Source organism: Saccostrea cucullata, unplaced genomic scaffold (genome assembly GCF_032062105.1).
Source record: "Saccostrea cucullata isolate Sc308-1 unplaced genomic scaffold, CSIRO_AGI_Scuc_v1 ctg2915, whole genome shotgun sequence".
NCBI lineage: Eukaryota > Metazoa > Mollusca > Bivalvia > Ostreida > Ostreidae > Saccostrea > Saccostrea cuccullata.
This window is the reverse complement of record NW_026924276.1, coordinates 36851-58612: the sequence shown is the minus strand read 5'-3', so window position 1 is coordinate 58612 and position 21762 is coordinate 36851. Positions and strand designations below refer to the sequence as shown.

Below are 21762 nucleotides of genomic sequence, written 5' to 3'. Positions count from 1 at the left end.
GGAGATGATTCCATAGGAGTTTCATCTTTCCAGTCTCAATGGTTCTTGAGAAGAAGATTTTTCCTATATATTCCCAATTTTTCTATGTTAAATTTTGATCGGTCATTTTAGCCCCACCCTACCCCCGGGGGTCATGATTTGAACAAATTTGAATCTACACTACCTGAAGATGATTCCACATGAGTTTCATCTTTCCTGGTCCAGTGGTTCTTGAGGAGAAGATTTTTAAAGATTTTCCATTTATATTCCTATGTAATATTTTGATCGGCCATTTGGCCCCACCCTACCCCTGGGGGTCATGATTTGAACAAACTTGAATCTACACTACCTGAAGATGATTCCACATGAGTTTCATCTTTTCTGGCCCAGTGGTTTTGAGAAGAAGATTTTTAAAGATTTTCCCTATATATTCCTATGTAAAACTTTGATCGGCTATTTTGGCCCCACCCTTCCCCTGGGGGTCATGATTTGAACAAACTTGAATCTACACTACCTGAGGATGATTCCACACGAGTTTCATCTTTTCTGGCCCAGTGGTTTTGAGAAGAAATTTTTTAAAGATTGTTCCTATATATTCCTATGTACATGTAAAAATTTGATCGGCCATTTTGGCCCCACCCTACCCCTGGGGGTCATGATTTGAACAAATTTGAATCTACACTACCTGAGGATGATTCCACATGAGTTTCATCTTTTCTGGCCCAGTTTTTCTGGAGAATTTTTTTCACTTATCCATTATTATCTCCCCTTGGAAAAGGGCGTGGCTCTTTCTTTGAACAAACTTGAATCCCCTTTACCCAAGGATACTTTGTAGCAAGTTTGGTTGAAATTGGCCCAGTGGTCTTGAGAAGAAGATGAAAATATGAAAAGTTTAAGACAACGACGCCAACGACGACGACAACAACGACTACAACGACAGACAACGGACAAATTTTGATCACAAAAGCTCACCTGAGCCTTTGGCTCAGGTGAGCTAAAAACGAAATAAAATACATTTTTAGGCAAAATGGATTTTCTTCATAAAAGTCTTAGATACAAGTCAGAGCTTATTAGCAAGATATTTAGTAAGACGTTATCTACGGGTGATGTTCTGTAATTTGTAGAAAGAAGCTTTTAAAACTATGTATTTTATAACAATACAAGGGATTAGATCTTGAAGAACACCAAAAAAGTTTAAAAATCACGCAAATTTCTCTGTATGCCTGGATACCTTATAGCCTATAGTTTTTTTTTTTTTGCCTAAAATAAATTTGTCGATCAATTTTCAATTTAAAAAATGCACAGATTATTTTCACTTCTCCTGAATATACATCGGACATTAAAAAGTTTTTTCTAAAAACAATAATATGACCAATTTTAATTAATTACTTACACGTAGAACAATTACATGTACTGTGGGTAAATGAACAAAATTTTGTGAATTCAGTAATTTTTTATCATTTACTGCTGGGTTTATAAACCTGAGGATCGGACTATATAAGTATTTCTTTTTACAAACGGATGCGGATACATGTGTACTATGTGTATTGCGATATGTATTTAAATGTTTTCAGTAACAATTAGGATGCCCTTTTCTCTTATTATATTATTTTCCATTATTAAGCTGAGTGTATATATAACTCGATAAAAATATGTTATTTTGTTGTTGATTTCACTACAGTATTGTACAAAATGTGACCATATAACAGTATCGTGCCTCTGTGGATAAAAATGAATTTCAATGCAATATACGACCAAATCATCATACAATTATATCATGAACTGCAAAACCCAGTAATCTACGAATATTTGAATTTCTTGAATAACTTTCAAGAATTAATACAGTACGATAGAACTTGATTTAAAAAAATTAGAGAATTTATAAAAAAAGATGAATGGATTTCTTTAAACTTTAAAAAAGGTACACATAACTGTTAACCACCTCCCTACCCCCGGGCATTCAATACAGCGTGCAAGACCAGCATGCAGAAAAAGCTTGATTGTAACTTGATTTCCATTATACATTAGGCATTTTAATCACAAAACACTATCCTTTAGCATTTCTAAGTGTCTGTTTACAGATGATGCGGTCGGATTTTCTCTTAACTAGAGCATTTGAGTAACAGTTCACAGACTGTCGTTCATTATAATAATTGTAGCGAATATTTGCAGCTACAAATGTCCATCACACTAATTTTGAGATTTTCCAACTTAACCAATGGAAATGCGTACTACAAAGATCATTTTCATAAAGCTCTGGCAGCACTCTTTGAAAAGAAAGGAAAATTGTTTTACGGAGTAGTTGCGGTATAACATGATGTTTCCCTGACTGATAGATTTTTCTTTGATCTTCAAAAGGGTGTATTTCTCAAATAAACAAAAGTGTAATGATATATTAAATATCACTCACATGGTATAAAGCTAATGCTATCCAACTGTAAGATTCTGTATGTTGAAAGATATATGCGAATGCATGAGACAATAATTCGTTTCTAGATTTTAATGAACCAACCAAAACAATTAAAAAGAAGCACAAAACTTTACAATTATCACACAATTGATAATGATATGTTTTAAATATTGATAATTTCCCCGACCCCTCTGAAACAGAAAACACAGTTTAAATCATGATGCACACATGTTAAAATCACTCTTTATCACAAAGATTGCCGGAGCAATTCTCGAAGCGGATAATTTTATCTCCCTTATGAATTTGCACATCTAATAGTAGAAATTTTTTTCCCGGCATCCTATTAAAAATTCATATCATGAACACCTTGTTCTCGTATTATGTTGGAACAGATATGATATAAAGTCCTCTGTGGTGAGGAAAACCATCTGTGCGCCTGGCTTCAATCAGTATTATAAACATGATATAGTGTTTGCAAGTTCTTAGTATTTTCTTCTGAGTATTTGGGGAATGACTTTAAATTCACCAAGTTGCTGTTGTTTAGCTAAGATTTTCAATCGCTGAACACTTTAAACTTCTTTACAATTACTGCCCAGGAAGTGTTACGGGGCGTGGTTTCACTTTCTTCATTTTTGTGAGTTTCTGTCCTTGAAAAAAAAGTATTTCTCAAGTGTGTTAACAGAAAAGTGACAATTTTTCATACAGCGTCCCTTGCCCCTTTCATAAGAAAACAAAACACTTGACTTTAGTATGATGCATTTATAACATTAATTATAAAATGCAAGATTAAGTGGAACATCAAATTGATATCAATTACCTTGGACCTTGGCTGAGAAATATATGTACTAAAGCGGAAAATCTACTAAGATTTTTATGTTAAACATTTACAAGAACAACACAATGCAAAATTCTCTTTTGTCAGACATTTTGCTTAATACATAAGTGAACAGTATGTACCTAATAGTTGTTGAGTCAAGTTGAATAAGTAAAATAATTTTGACATTACAAATAGATTCATGCTAATTGAAACCGTTTATAAAACATACAGTTTCATAATTTTGAGTAAAAGATACGATTGAATCACTATTCATTTGTCAGGGAAGGGCATAATTTTTTTTTATTATGTATTTCAAAAGAAAACGTGGCTTCAACTTGAATAACCTATTGTGGCCTCGCCCTACCCCCAGTGGTCAATATTTTAACAATTTAGAATCCACTAAACACCAGGATGCTTCCACAACTTTTCTGGCTTAGTGGTTCTTTAGTGCACATTTTAAAAGATTTTTTTTTACTTCTTCAATTTTAAACTTTGATCCTCTTTTGTGGCCTTGCCCAACCCCCAGGTTCATAAATTTGAAAATTTAGAATCTACTTAACGCAAAGATGCTTCTACATAAGTTTCAACATTTCTGACTAAGTGGTTCCAGAGAAGATCTGTTCAATTGCCCCACCTTAGTTTTATCTTTTCCTGTTGATCTCCCCAGTGTAAGGCGGAGTGGTCTATCATTTTGAGAATTAAAACTTTCATTTATCCAAGGATGCTTTGTTTTAACTTTGGTTCACATTGGCTCGGTGATTTTTTCGAGGAAGTTGTACATTTTACAGACGGACAGACAACGGACAAGGGTGATCAGAAAAGCTCACTCGATCTTTTTTCGCACGTTAGCTAAAAAGAAGCTTTGTCATTTTTTGATATGAAAGTATTCTCTGCAATTATGGATTAAAGTCCATTCAAATAATGCCGCCGGATGTAGGGTGGAACAGAAATGGGATATAAATTGATCATCTTCATTGATTTTGTTTTTTGTTTATGTGATTTTCATAATACTAATACTAATTCTTGTACTTTTCTAATTTCAATTCGTTGACATTCTTTTCAGATAAAAAAATAAAAGCATTAGGATAAAATGGCTTCTGTAAGCAGGAAACGACCTGGTAATGGCTCAGGAGATATGCTACCTAATAAAAGTCGCAAGCCAGAAAAAGGTATAAACGGTATGGAGATTATACCTATGAATTTTGTTTTATAGAACTGAACATAATTATGACCATGTAGCAAAAATGATATGCTTCTCTGGAAGACACAATATTACATTGCCTGAACAAAATGCTTGTTCGTTCGTTTAAACTTCGATCAATCCTAAAGATAAGTTTTATAAAGAATTTTGTTCTTAAAAATTTTAAGATAAATATCTTAATGTATGTTTAATAAAATAAACTGAAAAAAAAACCTTATCAGCATACATTACTTTTCCATTCATAGTTTAATAATAATGTTAAAGTAAGTTATAAAAATATTGTAGATATTCATAATAAAATTAAATTTTTTATCATGCTCACAGAACGCTTACATGTACAAAAATTTATATCAATGCAAGCATACAATAATTTCTTGTATTTTCTGTCCTTAATTGTACTTAGATATTTCGAAAAAAGACATCTTGCAAACCTTTGAAGAGTGGTTTCATGAGAAGCATGGAGCAATTAACATTAGACATCTATACATAGGTGATGTCTACTCAAGTACAGACAATTTGACAAAAGGGACAAGAGTTATTGTTTCCGTTATCGAGAGTGAGAAAGCTATTGAAAATGAAAAATACCAATGCAATGGAGAAAAATTCACTGTCGTTTATAAACTTTGGAGGGAAAATACTGTGTCGGATGAAACGGAGGAATTTGAAGTTTATGGTCATGAAAAGATTAAAGAAATCACCAAGTACCTGAAAGAAAATGGAGATTCAATAATGAAAAAACACTCAAACCTGGAAATGATCCGTGCATCGAGATTTCGGATAAAGCGGAACAAAGCAAAGAAGAAAAAGGCCGTTTCTGAACCTTGTATAGCCATATATTGTTCCTATAAAGGCGTTGTTCCCGTCGGTGAAGAAGCATTTCCAAAAGAATTTGATGGATTCGCTACGGATGTAAGGGAGGGTTTTTTTCATTTGCATGGCAACTATGATATTTGTGCAAACTCAAAAGATCAGCTTGATCCCCTAAGAATGGGCGCAAGCATATCACGGGAAAATGGTAAGAGTAAATATTTCTCTTCCTTTTTATACTCTTGCAATATATCTGTTGATTGACAGGGGAAAACTTTTCATTAGGAGATTTTTTCAAAAGGTCTATTTACACTGTACCAGTCGCCAAAAAAAAAAAGCCTGCATCTGCATGGCAATTTAAAATCATGTTCTTTTCCTTTGTATCGCTCATTTGTACACAACTTTGTAGGTTTGTAAATATGTATGGAAACATTTTCTTTCAACTCCTTTGAAATTTGTAAACATGTTCATCGACGTTTACACCCTGTGATGAGAAAAGCTGCAACAAACTTTCTCCTCGCTTGCCTATCCTGGCACAGCCTAGATAAAGACTCCCAGGTTTGGTGTACATCTTTCATTCCATTTTCCACCGTTCATCTCCATGGTGTTTTCAGCCTCACTCTTTTTGTTTTGCCAATGAACCGTAACGTTTACCCTATATAGAGAGAATAAAATTGCTTGTTACAATCAGAGATTTTCTATAGTTCACGTTTATCTTGGTCAAGTCTGTAGTTTGTAAATACCATAAAGAACAGATGATACAAACAAATTCTTTCCTTTGAAAAGATTTCATATCGTGTCAAAATTTTTGAAAAGTGGATAATTCATAGCATTTTTCTCCTAATAACTGGGAAATGAAATAGGCTTGGGAAATATTACTAATATTTCAATAAAAAACAAACAAATATAGACAAAGCATACTCAGTAAAGGTTAACAAGTGAAAACAAATTTCAGAATAATACGATACCTTGGTGCTAAAAGTATAATATAAACTTTAGAAAAATATACCAAGCCGGGTGAATTTCATGAGGAAATACAAAATGACAAAAAAACTAACAATAAACCATTGGCTGATTTTTACGATTTTGCTTTCATTTTTAAATACACCCGGCTTGGTATATTTTTCGAAAATTTAAATTACACATTTGGCACCAACGTAACATATTCTGAAATTTGTTTTTAATCTGTACACCTTTTCTAAGTGTGTTATGTCCATATTTGTAATTATATTGAAATATTACGAATATTTTCCAAGTCTATTTCATTTTCCAGTTCTTAGGAGAAAGAATTCTTAGAATCATAAACTTGTGACATGATGTATATTCTCTTCCAAAGAAAAATATTTGTTTGTATCATCTGTCCTTAAGGCGGAATGATTTCAATCTGTGCACCTAGAACTTTCCCTTGCTTTTTCTCTGAGCTTTTGTCCATCTTGAATTGTTGTCAATAACTGCCATGTCCTTCCATTTTTGACCTTCAATGCTGAAATGTTTTCCAATGGGTTCATTCAGTTTTTTGGTCCAAATGGCTAAACGCTGATTATTAAATCTTCTTCGGAGGTCTCCTGTTTTTCCAACATACTGTTTGGTGAAAACTTGGCAACTGATGATAATACTTGATATCGCGATTACTTAACTTAGCGGAACTCTTTCGCGATGGAGGTAGGAATCGTCTGTTGGGTGGGGGCAATGTGCTATTCAATACAATGCAAGATCGATCATTGTAGCATTTATAAGGACAGATAAGTAAAAAATCCTGGTAGAATACCTCGCTAAACAATCCCTGAACCAGCTTAATATATTTTTGAGAGGAGCCAATTCTAAATTGTCACATTTTTAACGATATCTTTAATCAAGCGGACTCTTCTCGTTAAATTTTCATTGAAAATCGTCACATTTTTAAGCAGATAAAATATTCTTAGCTTGCCTTATTTGACGATCTACTATTTGAAGTTCAATATCTGGCAAAACATCGTGATTTCGGCATTAAATTGTTCGAATCATTCGATTGTCACTACTGTAAACAATGTCATTTGCCCCCAGAAATGTACACTTTTCTCGACTCCCCCGCAAAAGAGCGGGAGTAAGTTAGATAACTGCAAGGTACTCATTGGTAGTCGCGATATTACGTATTGCAGTTGTCAGTATGACAGGACAATACCCTAGTACTTTGTACATGTACGTGCGGCCAGTAACGGGGCTGATAAAGCTGTCTGTGTCAGAACTGTGCTTACAGAGAAGACATCTTCTGTCAGAACAAGTTTTAAGGCCCGAGTTAGCTAATGGAATGGCCACTCTTATTCTTACTTCCATGCCCTTTACGTTCCTTGGGCGTCTGTATGCAGTCAATTGAGCTAATTTAAGATCACGCAATTATGATAAGGCTGTCAGAAGGCTTAAAATGCATCGAAAATATACCTTTTTTAATTTCAAAAAGTTATTCTTGTTTGAATTTGCAATCAACTTGTGATAACAGTTTAATCGGGTATCATAATAAAGTATTTTTTTTTATGTCACGTGATTCTGTTGATCACGTGACGAACATTTATTCGGATCTGCAAAAGTGCAAAACAAAATTATTGTGAAAAGTTTGATACATAATTAAATTCGTCATGATCTCTGGTACATATAAAGTTACCTTGGGGGCTAGTGTGATTTTTATATCTTAAGAAAATATCAGACGAGGAATTTAACTTACCAATATAAGAAGGTGTCAGTTACCGCAATTTATACAAAAATGAATTAACAACATGTACATACAATCTCCCAGCAAACTTCAGTTAGACGACATACTTCTCCTTTAGATTCACACAGAATATTTTTCATTTTTTCTTGTTAATCACTTGTACATGTCAAATATAAACACGGTTAAGAAATTTTAACCCTGTCTACGGGCGAGCAAGGGGAGCGTTTGACCTTCGGTTTTTCGCTATTATTTGAATATATCAGACAAGCAAAATGAACAAGGATATTCAAATTTTAAATGTTCAACATCAAAACACCTCACAGTAACTTAAAAAACAACCCGAACACTTAAATTAAATGATAATGCTTAAAGATATGTACGTCATCAAAAAGGAATGTTAAAATTATGACACTTTCCCCGTCAAGTAAGGTCAAGTATGCAGTGACGTGACGTCAATTTCTATTATAACCTCATATCAAGGTAGTTTGGAGAAGTTACTGCAGTTTGAACCGTTTGATATTTTTCGAACAGTCTTATCCTAGCCGCTGACCTCTACCATTTGTTTTTTTTTTTAGTGGAGAATTGGTTCTTTTGAGGGATGCCTCTTTATTAGTTACTGGACTGTTATGCAACAAACACTTAATGTTCACGTCATTGAAATAGAAATTTACTATTTCCTTTAAGCACCTAGAAGCGTGGGAAAACGCTTCTCTAATATTAGCGTAAATAATATAAGAACGTAATATTTTAATGCAAAAATAACTTTTTTTATTTTGAGATTTTTCAAGTATAAAATATAAGGAAATTGGCATTAAAATTTAAGATTCAATGATTTTTTAAGTACATTAAAAGGTGTGATTGCGGGGAAACGGTGTATGTGTGATTTTGCGTTAGAAATAGGAATTGGTATATGCGTTAAAATGCGTGATTGTTGGGAAGGGGGTTAAGGATGGGATGGTATGTGATTTAATATATTACTGTAAACGTATTACATTTGGCTGTGTATTCTTTTAGCGGTTTTGGCGGAAAAGCACTGCCGCTAATTCAAGTAAAACGCTAAATGTCTTAAACACATAAACATAAATAAGAAGATTTAAAATTTCGCTAAGTCAAATCTACTCTAACATGTTAAAAAAATAAAATTCCACAAATATTGTACACGCTAAATATAATACATTTACAGTATATCCCCTTTGAATCAGTACATAATAAATGGTGGCAAAATCATTGTATTGTTTTTAAACTTGGGATTGAATGAATAACATATAAAATTATTAATATAACATCAATTTTAGAAGCACCATTGAAGCAAAAATGTACATATAAATATACCAGTATATTTGTATTGCATTGATATTCACAAGGTTCATTGATGCACCAAATCAAAATCGATATAAAAAACAAATAAAACAAAATCTACCATCTCTGTTTTGACAGAACCCAGGGAAAATTTTGATTAATGTTATTTGTTAGCTGGTAAGGAATATTGAAGTAAATAATCAAGATTCAAAATATATCATATATTTTATGTAGGAAATAGTGATGTTAGTATCTTCATCATAAAATTTAAAACAAAGCAGCTGAATATATCCCTTACTTTAAGACAAAACCTTTTTTTCTTTAATTCTTAAATTTCATTTTGAAAAATGTACTGATTGGTGCCTACATTAAACCTGTAAATTCAAGTACCTGAATGCGCTTCTTGTGTATAATAAAAAATACGCTCATGAAATTTTGTTATGTGAGTATCTAAATGTATATAATTCTAAATTTACAGGCGGAGATGGACATGGAACACTTGGTGGATTCGTCCAGTTGAACGATGGTGAAATTGAATTCATAACATGTGCCCATGTTTTGCATTCGGCAGATGAAATGTTGAGAAATGCATCTAATTTGCAATATCCTGTTGTTCAGCCATCTGTATGGTACGAAGGGTCACAGAGATGTGGTAATGTTTTTAAGTCAGTTTTTCCTTCCTCTGCCATTGTAGACGGAGTTAGTGTTGATGCAGCAGTTGTCAAATTGACAAATCGGATTCCAAGGAAAGCATTACTTGCAGATCTGACGACGGCAAGATTGAAAAGACTTGGTATTATTTTATCAAAATCGTTTCATTTTTAGCTCTATTGGTCTGAGACCAGAAGAGCTTATGCGTCAGTGAGTTGTCCGTCCGTCTGTCTGTCTAGATGTCCGTCCGTCTGTAAACAATTTTTCAAAATGCTACTCCTCGTACAGTTTTGGTTTGATTTTAATATAAAGTGGCACACTAGTAGACTACACTGAGATACTTTTTTTCTCATCCTTTGTAAGAAGTACAAACCAATAGAGCTACAGTCTCGACAGAGACTTCTGGGTCCTTTTTTTTAGTTTTATTCGTATTTAAGTTATTGGTTGATGCATGTATTTATTGTCACTTAAAAAAATTATGTAATAGTTGGATACGTTTAGTGTGAAATTAATCAATAGATTAAATTGATGGTATAAAGAAGTCTTTGAAATATATATATTGAAAAAAATTCTCACCTCACAAAAAATTGTGAATGCCTTTATATCACCTCTAAAAGAGGTAGAGCCACTTTTTGCCTTATTTGGCCCTGAGAATTTCTGAAAAATCAAAACCGATAAGTTTAGGTTACAAATGCAGTATTTATCACTTGGAATGTTGGTGACCACGTATCTATTTGTTGTGACGTAATTTCTCATCTAGTTTATGCATTATGACGTCATAAAATGCGTCATTTTTCTCATATCATGTAAATTCCCTTGAAAATGACCTAAAGTTGAAGCATCATTTCAAAATTTCATATAGAGCACAACCTCAAAAACCAAAATATGCAAATACATTATGAAAGCTCTGTTTCTGAAGATCAAAAAACATGTTTTATTTTTTGGATCGTGGGCTGTGCTCATTTTTTAATTCTTTGCTGAAGGTAGTCAAATACGCGTGTTTTCTGCAAATTTCAAGAACATTGCAACTTTTCAAACCTGTTTTCCAATATCTGGATTTTCAAAATGAAATTTTATTACAGGAATATGAAAGCACCAAGTGTCTACGTTATTTTGATATATGAAATGGGAAAGAGGGTGATAGTTTATTAATTGATATAAGTACAGGGCCATTTTATGCATAACTTGGATCTACCTCTTTGGCTTAGAATTAGAAATTTTAGCCTATTAGAATTATTATGATAAAAACGTTAATTTAATAGTTGGCGACAATAAAAATTTTAAGTCGCAAAGGTGACTAAAGTAGTAAAAAGAAATCAAGTCCTGTACTACTATTCACCATGTCTGTAGTTTTCATTCTTACTTGATTTGGTTTAATTAAATTTTTCTCTTATATAATTGTATTCTTGTTTAAGACATTTGTAATATTATTTTTATGTGAGAGCCTTCTTTGTTAGAAATACCATCTTTTTATCATAATATCAAATATTCCAATTTTTGTAGGTTTTTCTAGAAGTTTACTTCCAAAGTTTTGCTGTGGTAAAATACGTTCTGGGGAAGAATCACAAGATCATTCAAATGAAGGAGTCTTGAAATGTGGAATGGTATCAGGATTAACCCTTGGAAAATTGGTAGAAGGGGAAATATTTGCCAGATACCGAAATATCGCACTCTCCGATGATCAACAACGCGTTTCAACCACTTATATGTCACAACTTGTCATACGTGGAATACAAAATGTGCCCTTTTCTGAAAAGGGGGATTCTGGGGCTCTAGTATTTCAGTATAGCGATCTCAATGATTTGAGATGTATAGGTATGATTGTTGGTGGGGGTGGGGGTTTATCTTTTGCCACTCCAATTTCATCTGTCCTTGAAGCTCTGAGTGTGACACTCATGGATTTTTAGTTCAACGAAAATTTAAAAATAAACTTGAAAAAAAAAATCCTGCAAGTTTTCCTTTGATTAAGTTTGCTTAGTTCCCTCGGTTTCTTGATATTAATTATGCACATGTTAAAAAGACTTCAAAGTTATTTCAAAATTTTAAACATTGAAAAAATGTCTTATTGACAGTAAGAAATATCCATTGAATATCAAACAAATTTAGTGCAGTATTTGAATTTATATGTACTTAGTGTACATGATATCGAAAGGTAATATCAGAAATACTTTATCCTTTGAAAAATATGATGAAATTGTCTAACATTTACTCAAGTTAATTGCGACAAGAAGTTCGAATTCATAATCAATGCGAAAGAAAACGTTTTTAAGGTAAATTTGTTCGAACATTGTTTCGGTATTACAAGTTTTATTCAATTTATAAGTTAAGATGGGTGTCAAGGTTTTATAGTGAAATGAAGTAAATCTGAAAAAAGAACAAGATTGGCTGAGGCCCTTTTTGGCCCCTGATTTGTGGGGTCTTTCAGAGTTTACTCATCTTGTTTTGGTCATTTGCAAATTTATTTTGCAAAAAACTCATTCTAATTGCACACACATGTACTCTAAAGTGGACATCAAAAAGATGCTTGAGTTTCTGATTCACAATACCTATGGGTTTTTGGAGACAAGGTCTTCGACTAATCTATTGGAATTCCCATGGTACTAGATGCGCTCCCTTATTAGCAGACCCGTTTTTGTATTCATATAAAGCAAAGTTTGTGCAAATTTTTATGCGTGAAAAGAAGAAAACACTAGAACTTCAACTCGACATTTAGATATATCTAAGACGTATTGTCAATAAACAATGGGAATTTCCATTCCTATGTTGATACGATATATCCAGATAAGCTTGAGATAAAAGAGTATGACAGATCTGTTTATACTTTGATGTTTTCTTGAAAGAGACATTCATGGTAATCTTACATCCAAGTTTCTTTGATAAACATGATTACTTTAACTTTTCCATCTTAAACTTCCCTTACTTATGCAGCAATATACATTCATCACCTGCATGCATACACAGTTTATACATCTCATTTGATTCGATATGCTAGAGCATGCTCTACGTATGAACAGTTTGACAGCAGGTACAATTTATTAATTCAACTGCTGATTGTTTTTTTTTTCATACTAAGTGTTATTTCCCGATTATGACAAGGAGCACACGGTAGGTGTGACCGGCCGGCAAGAGATTCTTACTCATCCATGGAACTTGATCCTATCTACGATGGTTTTGGGGTCCATGTTTGCTGTGTTCCTATTTTGTATTGTTTAATTTTTTTTTTATTTTGAATACTCTTTGTTATCTCAATATGTTTCATTATTCTTCTTTACTAAAGATAGTTTGGTAAGAAAAGAATCATGAATCTTCTAAATGAGGATTATAAAATGTCACTTTGAGTTTGACGTTATATTCCTATATTGTAGGAAAATGATGGTCTAGTACACTTCAATCGTCCTTTAATTTGTTCCGAAGAAATATTCTTGTTTTCTTAAGAAACAAACTTTTTGTGCAAAAGTCTGAAATTGAGAATTTAAAGGGAAATTATATTTAAAATTTATTTCAATGTTTGCTAATTTTTGATGACCGTCGCGGAGAATAATGTCCGCGGCATTCCTTTGATCTCGTCAATAATCGTGGTAGAACTGTAAATTTTCCATACTACTTATAATTTATTAGAACCCTTTTTGAAATCCCGCGAATTTTAAACGCTGGAAATTGAATTGTTACCACTAATTACGGAAAAACAATTCCATTTATATATATTACACTTTGTGTTTAGCAGGAAGAGATACTTTGTTTTAAATCCTGCAGTTTATTTCTAGTGTTTGCAATTTTTCATTCTTGCACACTATTACATGTAAAGCTAAATGACCCGCTGTTTCTATTTCCATAAAAATATAGACATTCTATGAATACATTTTCAGTTCATTTTAAAAGATATATATGATACATATAAGATACATATCGAACTTTTAATTTATTGAAATATATTGAAGGAAAAATGAATAAGTAAGAGCATTAGTAAAATGTAAAAACTTCGAATGCTCCGTTTTCATTTCATATATTTAAAAAAATATTTAATTGACATTTTCCTTTTACATGTCAGCAATGAATTATTTAGAAGATTTTTTTGTTTCTGGCGGCTAGGAATTTATGTTTGTGGCAGCTCGGAATTTATGTTTGTGGCAGCTCGGAAGGTATTTGTACAATTTTCATAAAATTTATAATTATAGAATCTGAAAGTTATGTGATAAATATAGTTGAAATTTTTAATCATAAAAATGATCTCAAAATGATTAACAGGAAATAAAGACATATGGAAATCAACTTCTTGATATTAATTCCCTTTTCTACTTATACAAATTGGGACTTTTTTCCCGATTTTATATATTTTATAAATATATATATATATATATACTATATTTCTTATATGATTGATGAAACTTTGTACGATGATGGTGGTTACCACCGATTTTATTTTTATTAAACTTGGTGTAATTTTTACAATTAATACATGTATATGCTTTGAAAAACTGTGTATGATAGATTGATTTTACGATAAGAATAAGCATTTCTTTGAAGAGCTCTTTAGTAAACCAACATTCCTTCTTCAAAGGTACCAGATGCTATTTCAATAACTATGTGACTCTGAGATCCAGTGAACATCCATTTTTTGCGACAAAATATCAAAAGTTTTTAGCTAATTGGAGCTCAAAGATAAGTGAGCTGTTCTGATCGTAGTTTTTCTATTGTTTCTCTGTCTGTCTAGCTGTCCATCTGTTTGGAATTTTTACATATTTTACAATTTTTCTCAAGAATCACAGGCTTAATTTTGAGTAAATCAACAATACATCCTTATATTGAATTTAAAGTTGTTCAATAAAGGTCTAACCTTATAATGGGAGATAACAAAGAGTAAGTGAAAAATTAAATGGCACTTATTAAAACCTGATAAAGAGATACTGGACAAGAACGGATTTCTTGTAGTGCAGATTCCAGTTTGTACAAAACATGACCCCTAGGAAAGAGTGGGGACAAAAAGGACAAAAAAAACTTAACATAGGAATATACAGAAAAACTCTAAAAAAATTCTTTAAAAAGATTATGATTACTTAAATGTCTATGGAAGCATACTCAAATGATTTAGAATCAAAATTGCTCAAATATCATGGATCCCAAGAATAACGTTGGGCCACAATGGGCGATCGAAATTTTACAGATGAATAGTAGGGTAAAAACGTGTCAAGGCCACCAGAGCCGTGATTATTAACCATATATGAAAGCAACCATTAGGTAGTATGGATTTAAATAATTTAAATTAAAATTTCTCGACATCACTTCCTCTTGCAAAGTTAATGGGTTCAATGGGTAATCGGAGCATTACAAAGTAATACATGGAGGACAATTCTTAAGATTTTCTTTCAAAGAACAACAAACTCAAGTTAAGTTCATATTCATATAAGAAGACATCCTCAGGTTGTGTTTAATCACTTTTGTTCAAATCATGGCCCCAGGGGTCGGTGATGCCACAATATGTGATCAAAGTTTTAAATAGTTAAAAAAACATCTGCTATTTCAGACATAAAGTTTCAGGTGAGCATTGTGGCCCATGGTCAACTTGTTTTATTTATGCACGATTTAATTTTTGAAATTGGTATTTAGTTAAATATAAAATTTTTGTATTACATTCTGTATTTCATTTTTTGTATTGCTTCATATTATCATCCATTTATTATTATTGTGGGCCTTTTCTTTGTACTTATCAAGTAAAGATTGCTCACATACCATAAAAGCGTAATAAATACATATTGTAAATTCTGTATGTGGTCAGTGTTGTTCTAAAAAACAATCTTAAAACTAGTTGAGTATATCAGAAATTGCCAAACAGATTGAGTTTACAAAGTATGAAATTAAAATTTTGGCAAACGTTAACTTTAATTTGAGCTGCAAAACAGATGCTGACCACATTCGGATTAGTAACATGGGTACCAAGAAAATCAACAAGTTATGGCATCGTCATTAAAATTTGATCTGACTATGATATGTGTTCGTGCTATAAAATCATTGGTTGCAGTTTCTTCTAAATAAATTCGTAAACTTTTAAAACTTGTTTTCTTTCAATGTACGTAGTTCAATATTGATATATAAACAATATGTATGTTATTTGATATAACTTGTTTTTTATGAATATTTTTGAAGTTAACGCAACTCAATTATTTCATGAGAAAATTTTTAAATGTTAAATGTTCGTAATTGTGCTTTTACTTTTCATGGCGTTTTTGTTAAAATTGTCATTTCGTTGTTAACAATTATAGTTGCGGTTTCTTCTTCATAATAAATTTGTAAACATTTATAAAGTAGTTTTTCCTTAAAGAAGAAAAAGGTCGTTAAAAATATTGACAATGATTTTGTTGTCGCTCATACAAATCAATTAAAAAAAAACAACACAGCTAATTTCTTATATAAACTAAAAACTAATCAAATTATAGGTCATTCAAAACAAAACACAACAAATACTAGTATCTTATAAAGAACACAACATAGACAATATCAAATGAAAAGGTCGATGATAACGAAAAAAAAATCGATTTTCCAAAAATCTATGAACAATTCAAAACTGTGAAGAGGACAGAACATAATCGACCCCTAGAAAAATCAAAAGGGGGTTCAGGTGCCTAGGAGGAGGTAGCATCCCCTGGCTGTTGACCGGTCACACACGACATGAACTATGTATGTTGATCAAATAGAAGGAACACTCCATAGTCAAAAAAATATAAAAAGGGCCTAGCAATTGGTATGAAAAAAATCAGCCAAAATACGACCTTATGAAAGTTTACCATAAATCTGGAATTTTTTGTTGTCGATTATTTTTTAGCAATTAGTTTGCGAGTTCGCAAAATTTTGAAGCGTAAAAAAATCAACAGGTTTTTTACCTAGATTCGCAAAATAAAATAAACGTAAAAATTTCCAGATTTCCGGTAAATTCAAGGTCATTATAACGACCATAGAAATTACAAATGTTAGCTTTAAGGTATCCGACTCGCATTAGCCTTAAATTTAATGGCATTGAATGCAAAATATATACAAATGAGCTAAATGCTCAGCATATGAAGAAATATAATTTTCATGTGTTAGTATCGGTATGCAAAAAGGAAGGTGTCTTGTTTATAACCTTATACGTCTTTGGTGTATTATTCACATTTTTTACTCATTAGAAATATGACCTGCTTGATTGATTGTTTGGTTGATTGAATGTATATTGTTTAACGTCCCTCTCGAGAATTTTTCACTCATATGGAGACGCCACCACTTCCCGGTGTAGAGCTGCAAATTTTGACCTATACTCGGCACTTAGGGCCATTGAGCAGGGAGGGATCTCTGTCGTGCCAGCACTTACAGTGACACGGGGCCTCGGTTTATACGGTCTCATCCGAAGGACGGGCCTCCATGTCCCGCAGTAGGATTCGAACCTGCGACGTAAGTATTGGCTCTTTACTTTGCGACTCTAGAGCAGACGCTCTTACTACTGCGCCAGGCGGGCGACCACCTGCTTGAAAAATAGTTTTTATTTAAATTTCAATTCCGAGTGATTAAATGCATTTTTCCATTACAGCAGTTATTGATATGCTTTGTCTTTTTTCCAATTATATTCAAAAATTCCCCTTTTCGAAAGACCTCAAAGCAATCTGTACTGATTTAAAATAACTGCTAATCAAATTATATGATTTTCAAAAAAATAAGTAAATCCTTTTCTATTATAAAATGCTTTGAAATAACATTAGTCTGAGAGTGTTTGCTTGGATCATGATCATTCTTGGATCATGTTCTTAAGTATCGAAGAAACTTGAGTTTTTAAAACAATGTGTAGATGTTAACGGAATACTACAGCTCAGTAGCTAAGTACTTTAGTACTAGCTTGAAAATAAGGATATGGGTAATTAATTGCTGCAGTAAAAGTTAGCATTGTTTTTCAGAGTAATATAGATGAAAGTTTTCTCCCTCTTTCATCTGCACTGATTCTTCTATCTGGTCTGGTTTTAACCTTTCGTTTTTTACAAAGTCACATGATACCCGACACAGAATCTATAGATAAAATGGCGACTACAACGTTTTCAACGTATGAAGTTAATGAGGTACAAATTCTCTTGAAAAGAATGGGGATTTCTGTTTCAAAATTAAAACCTATGGATTTATTGAGGCTTTGTGATGAAGTGGTGAACCTTGGTTTACCAGATGATCATGATCAGCCTCTGTCTGTGCATGATATTCTGAATGAATTCACAGAAGAAGATTCCTTCCGGATCCAGGGGCTGTCGAATGAACTAACAAAGCTACATTAAAACTCCTATAGTTAATTCTCGATAAACCGCCACCTTTTGTAATTTAGAAATTATGGAGGTATAACGATTTTGGCGATGAATTGAACTTCCCATCTTTTAGAAAACAAGAAGTAGAGTTACCCTTCTTAGAAATACCATTTAGCGTTTCTATATTTATCATTACATGAACACGCATTTAAAAACATATTTCTGATTGAAAATACTTCAAGAATTTTTTAATGGACTGCAGTTATGAAATAAAGATAAGTACTTGTGTATGCATAAAAAAATCTGCACGTCGGATATTAAAAAAACATGCTTGGTCGATCGTCGTGATATTATTGCCGATTGTACGTAAAGTGAATTCTTGGATAAATTCATTGTTTCTGGCATCATTGTTAATTAAACGTTCTCAATTTACACCGCATAATTATTTTTCAGCAAACTTGCCATTGTTTAAAGGAGAGATCATCAAAATAAAATTGTTATTACATTAGCAATGACCATTTTCGTGGCGAAGCTGTGACTAAATGTTTTTTTCATTAAACAGAAAAAATTAATCTAATAGTTCATGCTAAAATTATTGTTTATTTAATTCTTGTTTAATCACTTAAATGCATGTACCTTGTCTGCCTTTGCATTTTTTACAACAGGGATAGCGTCAACCAATAAGCCGTGCTTTACTGACCACATACGCCTGTGGCAGTATATCGAGATAATTGACACTTACGAATGGACAAGTAGTCAAATGTGTATACATATGTGTTAACATTTGTGTATACAATATACACTATTATAGCTGAGAAAAAATATTGTCCAACAGAATGTGTGTAAGCTTCATCTCATACACTTTTTCTCTACAGAGCTGATGGTAGATACCGTCACATTGGAGCAACATTATATGAAATAGAAGCCTTCGAAATCAAGTCAGTCTCTGATTGGGGCAATTCATGGGCTTAACGACCATGTCAACATGATTGCCCAGTTCCCATGAAACAACTAAGATCATGAAATCAAGGTACACTTATAACGATAAATTATCAACTTTTGTCACACAGAGGTTTAAGAATACATCCTACTATGAATTTTATTGGTTGTTTTATTGATGGTCTTTTCACATGCAAATGTCATGAAAGTACTATTCTTGAGGTAAAGTACCCATTTAATTTAAGGGATGAAGATCCAAAACAGTGTGTCTAAGATAAGGTTGTGGATAAGAAAGGTGAAATCATTATAACTGAAAACTCTGAATACCATCATCAAATTCAAGGAAAAATGGGTACATTGTATGTATATAGCATCTATCACTCCAATCTCATTGTTTACACAAAAAAAGGAATCTGTGTTGCTCAGACTGAGTTTGATACTTACTTTTTTGATAAAATGCTCATCAAACTTAACACCTTTTTAAACGGCAAATTATAAAGTGTTTATGCAACATTAACTGCTGGTATGTACACGATGTATACATGCAAGTTGGTGAAAGTTGATACTTTTGATAGAAATACTTTTTTTCAGAACATTCATGGCTAAGTTTATATTTTATATTTTGAAAATTTTATACATTGAAATCAATAAACACGGAAATATCGACAAGAAGATTATCATTTTGCTTTTTATTATGAGGAATTCAGATATAAATGAATATATTATACACATGCTATATATCAATGTATAATGCTCAGCTACCAATAGCCCTTTACACACAAAAAGTTATTTTGATAATTGTAAGATATTAGGATATTTCAATCATTCATATTTCACTTTGATTGTATTCAATATGTGTGTTCACACAATGAGTTTTGTTGTAATTAATTGTCTTGAAAAAAATCAATTATTTTTATTAACATCATATATGCTTTAAACATGATTATAAAGCGACTTGAGATATAGTTGCTATGAGGTAAAAAAAAATCTTATCAGTGCTTAGATTTGTGAAAAGCTAGTACATAGATTCTGGAATTATTTTTTTTTAATTCTTTTTGTGAAAAGGGCTGCAGATTTACAGATGTCCTGATTTTAAAAGTTGAGTGTCAATGTTGCATAACATTGTACACACTCTTACAATTTGCTTGTAATATGGAGTGCAATAACACCCTGCAAAATTGTTGTTTTTGAACGTCTAATCGCTCTTCTTACATGGATGCTAGCTCGTGCAATCCTCCTATTTTTAGTGGTTGCATTGCTGCACAATTGCTTTCTAATAGAAAATGGAGTAATGTTTGACGTGGCACCCTTCATTGATAAGTCAACTCTAATAAGAAACCCACGATCTACAATAATTTCATCGACAAGTTCAATATTACCCAAAAGACCAGTACTTTGAAATATTTTCTGGTCAGACATGCTACCAGTATAGAAATCAGAGACAAAACAGAAGGAACCTGTGGGAGTGATGGCTACAAGACACGTAGAGGTATTATGATGTCTGTAATTTAAGTATGTAATTCTCTGAGCAGAAGAAAGACTAGGTTTTTGTACAAAAAATATGAGCAGTCTGTTATACACCTTATGGATGTTTAATTTTTGTGTAAATTTTAAATGTTTGATATGCATAATGTGTTCTTTGAAAGCCTATATATTTAATTTAAACCCAAGGTCAATATTCATCAGACACAACCAGGTAGTGAATATTCGACAGACAGAACATTCAGAAATGGCAAACAGATCACCCAGGGACTTAGTGTCGAATCATCTACGTAATCATAACAGGGAAAGACTGGGCTCTACCTTCAGTGACAATAAGTTTTAGGTTTCAGGAGTCCGTAAATAGGGGAGATTCAGTTAATTAGAAATCAATAAATAAATCAATAACATTTCAATGTAGACAGTACTGATTACAAGCTGGTTAAAACTGTAAAATTTATGAATAATATTAAAGGAAATAATGCTAAAGAACGCGAAGTGAAAACTAAACTGACCAGACTTAATGACAAATACGCAAACATTAAATTACCTTGGAATACTGATGTTCATCTTTCTCAATACTTTAGCAGTATACCGTTGAAGATGATTGTAAACACAGCCGGTGATACTCCTGGTGATTTAGCATAATTGTACATAAATTAACTGATTAAAGTGTATACTGAGTCTGAATGCACTTAGGGCAGAACTGCATGATTGTTTTAATTTATTTGAATACAGTATTCATACACATTCACCAGGCAGTTTCAAGTTAACTGTGGAATAAATTACATTCAAAATTAATTCAGAAGTAACTTCTTATCAATAGATAAAAAAAACTATTCATCAACCTGTTTAAAATTTATAGGACTTGTCATCTTTGAATATGTCATCTGTCAATAGTCTTTTCTTTGTGTACCCTCTATCAAGGAAGTTGTTATCCTCAATGCCAGACATCCCCTTCTTGTCAAGGTTGGATGAGTTGTAAGTGACACACCATACATCTGCACACGTCTAGCATACAAGTGATCATCCACTAAAATTAAATAAACACCATAAGCTTTAACTATCTTTTTTTTCTCACTGCTTATGATAAGACATTTCAAAAATAGCAGATTTATATTTACATGTCTCTTCTACAAAGGCTTTCAGTATGATGCACATATAGATTTAATAGTCATGCTTTCAAGATAACAATGATTGTTATTCAATGTAATTATTTTAAGAAATCACTCTGTAGCTTGTTTG

General features: G+C 32.3%; 1 protein-coding gene across 1 annotated transcript; it reads left to right on the top strand.

The window, feature by feature from the left end:
• The first annotated feature begins 4296 nt into the window (after nucleotides 1–4296).
• LOC134266103 (uncharacterized) lies at nucleotides 4297–11757 on the top strand. Its single transcript, XM_062748337.1, has 4 exons — nucleotides 4297–4375; nucleotides 4898–5422; nucleotides 9678–9992; nucleotides 11354–11757. Exons 1-4 carry the CDS (start codon nucleotides 4297–4299, stop codon nucleotides 11755–11757), a joined length of 1323 nt encoding a protein of 440 aa, XP_062604321.1.
• Nucleotides 11758–21762: the final 10005 nt, after the last annotated feature.